Source organism: Montipora capricornis, chromosome 4 (assembly GCF_036669925.1).
Source record: "Montipora capricornis isolate CH-2021 chromosome 4, ASM3666992v2, whole genome shotgun sequence".
NCBI classification, from domain to species: domain Eukaryota; kingdom Metazoa; phylum Cnidaria; class Anthozoa; order Scleractinia; family Acroporidae; genus Montipora; species Montipora capricornis.
In genome coordinates, this window is record NC_090886.1 from 53,279,487 (window position 1) to 53,291,986 (window position 12,500).

The 12,500-nt window shown below is 41.3% G+C and overlaps 1 protein-coding gene across 1 annotated transcript in view; it reads left to right on the forward strand.

Annotated features, from left to right (window-relative positions):
• The first annotated feature begins 2,054 nt into the window (after nt 1-2,054).
• The window catches only part of LOC138047399 (protein dispatched homolog 1-like), a 30,491-nt gene continuing 20,045 nt past the window's right edge, over nt 2,055-12,500 (forward strand). Inside the window, exon 1 of the mRNA XM_068894237.1 lies at nt 2,055-2,209. Coding sequence (XP_068750338.1) covers nt 2,169-2,209 — 41 coding nt within the window. The 5' untranslated portion in view covers nt 2,055-2,168. The remainder of the gene's footprint in view (nt 2,210-12,500) is intronic.

Below are 12,500 nucleotides of genomic sequence, written 5' to 3' on the forward strand. Positions count from 1 at the left end.
AAAAACCCTCTTAATACAATTTCGATTGTTTATTTTCCATAAGGCCGCTTGTTTACAGAGGTATTTTCACGGACGAGTACTATCCATCCGGGTATTTTCCGCGAACGGGCACTATGGGCTGATAGTGTCTCTCCGCGGACGAACACTATCGCATCACGTGATCGAATTAAACCAATAAGAATCGGAGAAAATTTAATGGTGAGCTATAATGATTGATAGTGATTATTATTGAATTATTGATTGCCTGATTTTCATTGAAGCATTTGAGCAATCAAGGTGTTAAATAAATTGCACGATTTTGCTTTACAGCTGAACGATTTCCTTTTTTTTTTTTTGGGGGGGGGGGGGGGGGGGGCGTTTATTAGAGAGGGGCGTCTATTTCAAACTTTCCACCACACCAGGGGCGTTTAATGGATAGGAGGCGTTTATAAGAAAGGGGGCGTTTATTAGAGCATTTACGGTAAGCGTTTTACCGAGGTTGTGGAGTTTACTTTATAAAGTAAGTCACTGCTTACGAGCCAGAAGGCCCATCAGACCGGCGCTTATCTCCGGTTTTCGTAGCATGTAGCGACTCCCCCCTGGATGGGATGCTAGTCCATGGCAGGGTTACTCCCAGCATTACGTCGGTACCCATTTTCACACCTGGGTGGAGAGAGACACCGTGAGAGTAAAGTGTCTTGCCCAAGAACACAACACAATGTCCCCGGCCAGGACCCGAACCCGGACCACTCGATCCAGAGTTGATCGCACTAACCATGAGGCCACAGCGCCTCCCACTTTATACCTACAGTAGGTAAAAATTTGCGCGTGTAAACGCCAACTGATACCATGGTAAACGTACCCCGGTAGCAGTTGGTTTCTCCTACGCTTCCCGAAAGAGAAACTCATACAAATCCTCAGGAAGCGTAGGAGAAACCAACTGCTCGACCTGCTCGCAGGGTATGGTAAACGCCACCGACACAACAGAAATTTAATCAAGGTAAAAGTTCGATTAATGATCAGGCATGGTTTAGGTCGGTAACCAAGGTCGAACTGACAGATATATCCGCTTGCGGTCGCATAGTATTTCACATCCTGTGGTGTTCAAATTGCGTCAGTCACGTTTTCGCGTTTGTTTTTGATCTACCTACGAGTCATGGGAAAAAAACAAAGACATTAATCATTTGCCAAATCCGGACCAACCACTTGGACAATGTAATCCAATGTACGTCTAGATATTCTGAAGTTCTCTTTCCACCAATCTTCAACGAAATTTCCGTGTAAAAGAATTTCAAAAGAAATGGTTTCTTGCAATTGGCCAAGACCAAGCTCGCCTAGCCGCACGCCTTGTCTTTCGAATAGCAATTTTAAGCAAAATCAATCGCTTTCGCCTCGAGTTCTTGAGGTGCTGCAAAAGTAAGAGCCGTTGAAATCTTGAGACCTGGGTTTGCTGCTCAAGAACAAGGAAATAAAACGCGAACTACAAGAGCCACAGCTTCTCTTATAAACGCGGGCATTTATACATGGATTTTAGAATTTGCCGCCAATTCGATTTGATCGTAATCGTTCGTGATTGATGACAGGTTTAGGTCGGTTACTTGAGCCAGTATAAAGAGCGTACAAACAAATGTACCAAGGTTTAGTCAGTTGACGTTTACTTCGGTAAATGCCCAAGTGTAAACACATCATAAGTTTCTTCAATCCTTTTTAATGGTATCTTGGGGAAATTCTGGGCAATTAAGGAACAGATGACCAAAAAAATCAATCTTCTTTTTCTTTGGATTTCAAAACTGTTAACTTAACACTAAGTGACCCTAGCTTTAAGCCTTTATTTTAAAAATGATACAGTTTATTTTAACTGAAAATTCCTATTTGATGATCCGCCATTACTAATCTTGAGAGCTGGATCGAGGAGAAAATGATGTAAAAGACTTAAGAATGCAATGCGTGTGTACGCAGCTAATTAATATGCAGCACAGGAGTTTTCAGCCTTTCAGACAGGTGTTTTGTCGAATACATACAGTACTTACAAAAATTTCTATTAATGCAAATTAGTTAACTAATTTGCAACTGATTTAAATAGAACCTTTTCGTCTCGTCAGCTGCGCAAGGCTTAGTCATCTCCCAACTAGTTTTCTAATGTCGTCGCTTTGAAGAAGAGAGACAATTCGCTGCAGCTGAACCATACAATGGCTCGCAAATTTGTGTTTGCTTGTGGTAACGGAGTCAGGTAATCAATGCCAGCTTTATTACAGAAAAAGACGAGTTTACAGGGTAATTCCAAATAACCGGCAGTGAATATATCAGTCTCATTATTGGGCTCGTCGTTGGAACCTTAGTCACGGCGGCAAATGTAATTTTATTGTTTTATATTTTATAAAAATTGTTATCAGCTTGCTCAGTTGGTTGAGCACCGCGCTGTCACGCGGGAGGTCGCGAGTTCAATTCCGGCCGGACCAACACTCAGGGTCTTTAAATAACTGAGGAGAAAGTGCTGCGGCCTTTGTAACTACATCTGCAAATGGTTAGACTTTCAAGTCTTCTCGGATAAGGACGATAAGCCGGAGGTCCTGTCTCACAACCCTTCAATGTTAATAATCCTGTGGGACGTAAAAGAACCCATACACTTGTCGCTAAGAGTAGGGCACGTAGTTCCCGGTGTTGTGGTCTGTCTTTTGTTGTGTATCATGGTTTGGGAGGCCCGGTAAAAAAAGGGGGCCACAGTAATTGGCGCAAGCTGTTGTGGCGCTCTGCAAGCTTGAATGGCAAAGTTGATAAAATAAAATCGCGACTTAACGCTGAAAAACTACGTCCGTCTTCCTCGATCAAAATAGTTTTTTCTTGGAGTACTTAAAATAGATGTTAAAAACCGCAATGAAAGAAACACTAATTCATCCGATTGGGATAGTAGATCAAACCTTTGCTTCGCATTTTCTCCTCAGAAATACAGATTAAAAATTGTTCCTATCATGTTTTAAAATTTTCGTCGACTGTTTTCATATTTAATAGAGAAATGCGCCAAATCAATCATTCTGAATTTAAGTTTTTGGATGGGATCACCTGTTTTAAAACTTCATGACACTGATGTCGGTAACATGTTTCCCACAATATAATTTGCTGGTATTATTTACATTGCATGACATATTTTGTATTGAAGGAACAATGTATTAATACATATACATCAAACTGCGGGGCGTTCGATTGGCCGTATTTCTGAATAAGAATAAGAATACGTGGAGTGATGATTTAAAAAACAGCCATGTTAGCAGGCGTTTGGCAAGTTTTAGTTTACTTATTGAATTTTCTTTAATCCGTTTTTTTAATGGCATCTTGGGGAACTTCTGGGCAATTAAAGGACCGGGGCAGACTTGGAAATGAAGGTCGGCCGATTTCGCTTAAAATTGGTACACAAAGTACTTATGTCGACTTATGTAATATGCCAAAGTTTCAGCTTCAACGACTTTTTTTAGCCGAGTTCTGGATATCAGCCCCTCAGGGGTCCCCAGAGGCTGATTTTCAGTGCAATTTTGGCCACTTTTAAATCTCTCTTTTAGCAACATGAAATTAATTTCAGGCAAAAAAAAAAACCATCTTTGTAAAGCCCTATCCTTAGGCTTTTATGGGTGAGAACATTAGCTCATGGAAATTTTTTCGCTAGCCTGTGGCTGTTATCACACAACTTGGTCATATTTGAAGCATATGGGAAGCAACCGGAAATGGCCTGTTTTTCAGACCAAATATTTTCCATGCCCATGTTTTATATCTTGAGGTCTTAGTATCCCTGCAAAGTTCAGCCCTTAGTTTAGTAATATCAAGAAAAAAATACTAAGGGTTGAGGCTTTTTACTAAGAAAAAAAACTTACGAGAAGATGGCTAACCAGGCCACTTCCGGTTAAAGTTTCAACAAAGCGTGTCTGCAAAAATCAGCCATCATCTCCAGATACTCGGATTTCCTATCGCCGATGCTTTACTAATACAGGGATATTTTTGCGCGGTTTAAAACTATCCGGAGAAAGTAGATCTTAGTAAGTACTCTTGGTATCCAAAAAGAAAATTGGGGGTAACCATGCATTTTTGAGAGATAATTAAGCTTTCATTTGAGAAAGAACGCCATACATTGCTTTGTATTTTAAAGCTTTTTTACAAATATTTCATGAATTATCTTTGAAAAATGCGTGGTTACCCCAATTTTCTTTTTGGATTTTAATAACACTTGTTGTTAAGATCTACATTTCCTGCATAATCACACACCGTCACTTTTACAGACATGCCCCTTTCCTACAATCCCTTAAAAGTGAGGTAACATTAGAAACTTTAGCCCCAGCGATAAATTGGTCGCAAGTGCGTCGTTGCGAGTTAGATATACACAGGTCGATTAATACCGTACGTGACGAGGTCATTGTAGTTTGCTGGCTATGACTGACTTGGAATTCAGTTGTTTTCTCGTGCAGATTCGTCTCCTTGATATTGCAGAGAATGTCTTTTTATCCGGGCACCTGGGTACGGACCTTATGTATCCCTTATTATAGTGTAATAAATATTGTAAGCAATAATCCTATAAACCCTTGTATACCCCTATATACCCTCAAGAGAGGATGAGTGAGAGAACGGATCCACCTGCTCCATCATAGTTTTTTAAAAATCTATTTTTTAGTTTAAGTTCTCGTTCGCAATGCCGCGCTTAACTAAAGTTTCTTTCCGTTATTACAACTGGCAAATCAGGTGCATGTGTATGGGGGAGGAAGGTGGGGGGGGGGGATGGCTCTGCTTCGCCTACCCCATCCTCTTTCATACCCTTGACTACCCTTGTAAACCCCTATATACCCTTGTAAACACTTGTATACTCACCTATACTGCCTATATACCTTTGTGGACCCTATATACCCTTGTATACCTCTGTGTACTCTTTATACCTCAGTATACCCCGAAAAAAGGGTGATTTATGTAGTTGGCAACTGCCATTCCACTTAAGATCTCGTTCTCATCTACAATATATTTAGCAGCTCGACTTCGTTACGCCCCAGGAAGTAGTTCCAGTATTTTCCACCACCTAGTTTCATCTGTAGTACAGAAATGGGTTTATCAAATGAGTTGATATCTCATATTGACCACCATAGAGAAAATTGAAAAGCTAACGTTTCGAGCGTTATTGATTAAAAAACTACGAAAGCATCCAAAAGCTTGTGTATCTTACTAATTCTCCGAAAAGTCACGCTTCAAAACAAAAGAATTTATGTCAGTTTTTTTGCTGCTTTATGAGACGGTCCGATAATGGAATAGGATGCCCAGTTATGGCACACGGGATTACCTAAATACCTCAGCGACACTATCAAAAACATCGGTCCAGAAGAGAGCATCTTTTACTACAAAACTCCGATTTGAAATATATACGGACACAATCACAACGGCTTTTATACTTGTTGTAAGGGATATATAGGTACTCATGTCAGAGAAATGTACTCTTAAAGGTATTACAAGGGCACACAGAAGTATACAAGGGTTTATGCAGGAGGATATAGAGTCCACAAAGGTATATAGGCAGTATAGGAGTATACAAGGGTATACAAGTGTCTACAAGGGGATATAGGGGTTTATATGGGTAGTCAAGGGTATGAAGAGGATGAGGTAAGCGAGCAGATCCCCCCCCCCCCCCCCCCCCATACAACAGGCACCTGATGTCAGGTGTAAATAACGTAAAGAAACTTTAGTTAAGGCGGCATTGGAAACGAGAACTTAAACTAAAAATAAATATTAAAAAACTGTGATGACTTGGGCAATGGGGATCCGTCGCTCTCACCTCATCCTCTCTTGAGGGTATATAGAGGCCTACAAGGGTATTGTAGGGGTGTTGAAACTGGAAACTAGTGTTACACGAGCTTTAGTTTGATTGACATGTGAGAGGAATTAGATCTTATCGAGTTTTTGGCGGTAAATATATTTTGTGTATTGGCGGAATTATATCTCGGAAATCTTAGGAAATCGTCTCTACCAGGAATTGTATTCTAAAAGGAAGTCATCTATCATTAAAGAGTTTGGATCATTAAAACATTTGGTGCCGAGACCCGGGAGTGAAGGATTGAAAGAGTGAAAAAATGAATTAACCTCGTGTAAACATGTCGTCGGAACCCAAGAAACGACTGAAGAAGAAATCCATGGTCCGCGAAAGTCATCGCGCATTTGTTAGGAAAACAATCCTCGCGGCACAGGAACAAATTGACAAACGGGGAGATCCTACCGTTTTGAAGAAGCTCAAATCCTTGCGATGTACCCTGCTGGATAAATTGTCGGAGCTCAAAATATTGGGCAGTGAAATTATCGATTTGGTAGACGAAACGAAAATTGAAGAAGACGTGAACAATAGCTGTGACTTTGCCAGCGCTATTCAAGCCTGCATAGTCGACCTAGAAACGGCATTAGAAGCCGAGGAAAATACTGGAAAGAGTCAGGATATACAAGGAACGACATTGGACTCAAAAAACTCTAACTCGAGTATTCAGGCGGGAACACAATCAAAAGCGTCAATAATTCCGACCCACGCAAAGTTGCCCAAACTGGAATTGAGGAAATTTTCAGGCGACCCAATCAACTGGCATCCCTTCTGGGAATCGTTTGAATCGGCCATTCACAAAAACACCACCTTAAGCGACGTGGAAAGATTCCAGTATCTCAAGTCGCTCCTTTAAGGTTCTGCAGCCCAGACAATTTCTGGTTTAGCATTGACAAGCTCGAATTACGACCACGCGGTCCAACTTCTAGACAAGCGCTTCGGAAATAAACAAGTTATTATTTCGAAACACATCGAATTGCTCATGCAGCTTCCAAAAGTAAGCGACGGGAGCGACTTAAAGCAATTGCGTCAGCTTTTGGATCGAACGGAGGCGGCAGTTAGAAGTCTAAAAGGAATCGGTATTTCGACTGAGACATACGGAACATTTTTGACACCTGTAATTATGGGAAAGATCCCACAAGAGTTACGCCTCATCCTGAGTCGCGGCACATCAGAAGATTGGGACCTTGATACAATCATCAAGTCTTTCACAGAAGAATTGCAAATTCGAGAAAGATGTGCTTTGGGAACGGTAACTGAGCAAACAAAGTTAAAAGAAAAACGAGATTTTGGTTTTGGAATTCGCACAGGTCAAAACAAAAGACCCCCCACATCGTCAACCCTGGTTGCAAACAACGAGAGACTGCCGCTATCTAAGGATAAATGGTGCACTTTCTGCAATGGACCTCATCCAACTGTCAAATGTTCTGTTGTTACCGATCCAGAATCTAGAAAGAAAATTCTACGTCAAAAGGGAAAATGTTTTGGTTGTCTGAGGAGCGGTCATGTGAGTCGAGATTGTCAAGCAAGGTGTTATCGTTGTAGTGGGAAACATCACATGGCTTTGTGCAGCGTTCAACACTATCCAGATTATCCAATCACGACCAGAAGGGCTAGAGACAGCAATCAAGAACAAACTGTGAGTACAAACTTGTATTTTACTCAAGACGTTAATAACAAGTGCATCTTGTTACAAACGGCCAGAGCTAACGTCAGAAGTCCTCATGGAGGAAATTCTTGCAATGTGAGAATCCTTTTTGATTCATGTTCCCAAAAGTCCTATATAAGCTCACGGTTAAGGAGCAAATTGAGCTTACGACCAATTGGAAGCGATACAGTTCTAATACAAACTTTTGGAAACAATGAACCCTCATTGAAACAATGTAGCATCGTTCAGTTTGCATTGGAATGTCAAGACAATTTGACAGTGTTCATTAATGCTTATGAAGTTGAGTTGATCTGTGGTCCCATCACAAACCAGACCATTGAAATTGCACAACAGTGTTACCCACATCTGCAAGGCTTACCTCTGGCTGATCACTCACGAGGTGATGAGGATCTAGAATTGATGTCATGATTGGAGCAGATCATTACTGGTCTGTGGTTCAGAATCACGTGGTAAGGGGGGAGCTACATGGACCAGTGGCAATTCGTACAAGATTAGGATATGTATTGAGTGGTCCTGTGAATGCGGCAAGTGCGAATACACAGTTATCAACTGTTAACGTGTCCCATGTTATGAAAACTGAATGTCAAGTCATTGAAGAGAACTTAGTTTCAGATGATTTCTTACTGAAAGAGGAGCTAAGTAAGTTTTGGGACTATGACACTCTTGGAGTAAAGGATAGAGAGGGAGATTTTCTTGAAGACTATCTTACCAAAGTGAAGTTCAATGGAATCCGTTATGAAGTGTCTCTTCCCTTCAAGACTGAACACCCAATTATTCCAGACAATTACTTGTTGGCACAGAATCGCCTTGGTTCTTCATTGCAAAGATTAAGGTCCAAGCCAGAATTGCTCCAACAATATGACAGTGTCATCAAGGAACAATTAAATGCTGGTGTTGTTGAATTGATTGATAAGAGTCATGATTTAGATACCCTTCCTGGAACTGTACATTACATTCCTCATAAAGAAGTATTGAAAGAAGACAGAATCACTGCTAAACTACGTGTGGTTTATGACGCCAGTGCTAAATCCCGCAATGAACCAAGTTTGAATGACTGTCTCCTACCAGGTCCAGCCTTAACTCCATTGATCTTTGATGTCTTGCTGAGATTTCGCCTCCATAAAGTGGTTTTGATTGGTGATTTAGAAAAAGCATTCTTGAACATTGAAGTCAATCCAGCAGAGAGAAACTTGTTAAGGTTCCTATGGGTAGATGACATCAACTCCCCGAACCCAGAAGTGATCACACTGAGATTCACTCGTCTTGTTTTTGGTCTAGTTTGCTCTCCATTTATTTTGAATGTAACATTGAGGAACCACTTAACAAGGTATGAGAACATTGATCCTGAATTTGTGGCTGCTGTTGTGAGAGCTTTGTATGTTGATGACTTTGCATCTGGAGAGAACTCGGTAACGAAGTGTTTTGAACTTTACCACAAGTTGAAGTTGCGGTTCAGAGAAGGAGGTTTTAATATGAGAAAGTGGGCATCGAACAGTGAAGAGTTAACTGAAATGATCAAAAGAGCAGAAGAATCTTTGTCTTGGGAACCGGAGCTGTCTTGTAAGGCTACTCCTACATTGACCGAGCCGAACATTGAGGAAGAAGATTGGACAGTGTCAAATTCAAACAACAATGTGAGCGAAGAAACCGTTGTCAAAGTAATGGGAGTTCAATGGGATCCGATAGAAGATAATTTCGAGTTTGATCTTGCTACCTTTTCTAGACAAGCCTTAGAGGGAACTTTCACGAAACGGACATTATTGAGCAGTACTGCTCGATTCTATGATCCATTAGGCTTGCTGTCACCAGTTATCCTACCGTTAAAGTGCATGTTCCAAGAAATTTGTCATTTAAAACTTGGTTGGGATGAAGCTTTGCCGGAAGGTCTCGCGTCGCGCTGGAAGGAGTTACTACAAGACATGTGGGACGTCTCAAGCATTGTAGTGCCTCGTTGCATCCTGGGTGATGTTCAAGTCGAAGACGTCACGTCTATTCAACTGCATGGGTTCGCAGATGCTAGCAAGTCTGCGTATGGAGCAAATGTCTACATCAGGTTGACAACCTCTGGAACCAGTTCTGTTTGCCTTCTAGCGTCCAAAACAAGAGTTGCTCCCTTGATCGGTGAATCAATCCCTCGACTGGAGTTAATGGCCGCCTTGACACTTGCGAATTTGATGACAGCCGTGCATGAGGCATTGACCTGCACTATGAAGATAGACGCTGTTTTCAATTGGACTGACTCTCAGATCGTGTGGTGGTGGATCAATAGAGAGTTTAAACAATTCAAGCTGTTTGTTCAGAATCGAGTTCAGAAGATTCGAAGTCTGTGGAGTAAGGATCACTGGAGATATTGCCCGTCTGAGTCTAATCCTGCTGACATAGCGTCGCGAGGGTCAAAGAGCTCTGTTCTCGCTCACAGTGATCTATGGTGGAAGGGAGCTCCATTTCTGAAAGAAGGAGAAGTTCAGTGGCCAAACCTACCTAATAATCCAGTCGGTGAGAGTACATTCCCAGAAGAAGTAACAAAGGACTTGAGAAGGAAACCTGAAATTTCAAATGTTATGACAGTACCCGTGCAGTGCTTTCAGAACATTTCAGAAGTCATCTGTCCAGAAAGATTTAGTAGTCTCAGTAAACTTGTCAGAGTAACCGCTCTTGTGCTGAAATTCATCCAGAAGCTCAAGAGGAAGATAGAAATAACTGACATCAGTATGGAGGATCAGAATATTGCTACGAATCTCTGGTACAAAGACGTTCAAACCAAACTTGAAGAAAAGGAGAAATCAAGTTCGACTTGGGAACAGTTAGGAGTCTTTAAGGATTCCAACGGACTTCTGCGATGCAAGGGACGAATCCAGAAGTCTTCACTTCCATACTCAACAAAACATCCCATTCTGTTATCTAGAAAGCAGCATTTCACTAAGCTCGTGATCATGCAGTCCCACGAAAACGTGAATCACAATGGAGTTGGAGAAACTCTTACTGAAATCCGATCACAATTCTGGATAATCAAAGGAAGGCAAGCTGTTAAGGATGTACTTTCCAAGTGTGTTACGTGCAAGAAATTACAAGGAAGAGCCTACAGCTCTCCACCTACTCCACCACTACCTGCATTCCGAGTTTCAGAGGAAATGGCTTTCTCTAAAGTAGGTGTGGACTTTGCCGGACCCTTGTACGTGAAGAATATATACTTATCCAAGGGAGAAATGCACAAGTGTTACATTGCTCTGTTTACATGTGCTAGTACAAGAGCTTTGCACCTTGAACTTACGCCGGACCTCTCCGCCAATTCGTTCTTAAGAGTGCTGAAGCGATTCTTCGGTAGAAGAGGACTACCGACCCTGTTCATTTCAGACAACGGGAAAACTTTCCGAGATGCAAAGGTTAAGAAGTTTGCTCTTGATCGGAACATTGACTGGAAATTCAATGTACCCACAGCCAGCTGGTGGGGCGGATTCTTCGAAATCTGTGTGAAACTTGTGAAAAGGTGTCTCAAGAAAGTGCTCGGAAATGCGAAGTTGAGTTATGAAGAGTTAGAGTCAGTGTTGATCGAAACTGAAGGCGTTTTGAATTCTAGGCCATTGACCTATGTCTACGATGAGCTAACAGAAACTCCACTTACGCCTTCTCATCTTGTCGACTTCTAGATCAATCTCCTGCCATCACAGTACCTGTAAACACTTTGCCTAGACGAGAGAGATATTTAGACGGTCTTCTCACCCATTTCAGAAATCGATGGAAGAAAGAATATCTTACAGGTATCCGCGAGTACCAGAAACTCAAGGGAGGTGAACCAAGAAGAACAATTCAAGTAGGCGACGTTGTGCACATCTATGCTGACAAGACACTCAGACAACAGTGGAGAATGGGGAAAGTAGAGAAACTGTTACAGGGACAAGACAACGTTGTGCGCGCAGCAGAAGTGGTAACAGTAGATAATTCTCTCCGCAAGACTCGCTTAAAGCGTCCAATTCAAAAGCTCTATCCTCTTGAAATCAACGTGTGTGACGAACACGTAACTAATGCGAGAACAGGACAGTTTGACAGTGGAATGAACATTCAGATAGTTAGAGATGAAGACATCCCTACAGTGATCACTGCTCCATGAACTGTCTGACCGTATCTTGAGCGTTTGACACTGAGGCTAAAGAGCTAAATTAGGTTTTGCGTTAAATCAGTCTTATTTGTTTAAACTTTCTTGATTGACTTCGACGTCAATCAGGGGGGAGTGTGTTGAAAACTGGAAACTAGTGTTACACGAGCTTTAGTTTGATTGACATGTGAGAGGAATTAGATCTTATCGAGTTTTTGGCGGTAAATATATTTTGTGTATTGGCGGAATTATATCTCGGAAATCTTAGGAAATCGTCTCTACCAGGAATTGTATTCTAAAAGGAAGTCATCTATCATTAAAGAGTTTGGATCATTAAAACAAGGGGTATACAAGGGTATATAGAGGCATACAAGGGTATGTAGGGGTATACAAGGGTATATAGAGGCATACAAGGGTATATAGAGGCATACAAGGGTATGTAGGGGTATACAAGGGTTTATAGGATTATTAATTACAATATTTATTACACTATAATAAGGAATTTAAAAAAAAAATAAAAAAAAAAAGGTCACGCCAAATTAAGAAAAGTCGCGCCAAATAAAAAAAAGTCGCGCCAAATTAAGAAAAGTCGCGCCAATTAAAAAAAAGTCGCGCCAAATAAAAAACGTCGCGCCACTCACACAAATAAAAACAAGAGTCACGCCCAAAGTAAAAAAGTCTCGCCAGAAAAAAATAAAAAAGTATACGCACACCCGGGTGGCACTAACGTAAAAGACAAGTTTTTTTTCGACGACAAATTTATCTTAAGGTTTTCATTGTTACTACCCTAAAGGAGGCTCTAAGGCAGCAAACAGGCCGGGGAAAGTCGACAGGTGAGGCAAGCCGACTGCAAAGTTATTTCTCCATCTTGCTTACCGGCTGCACTATTGCATAGTTTTAAAAGCGACAGTGGGTTAAAGTGTGAATTTTAA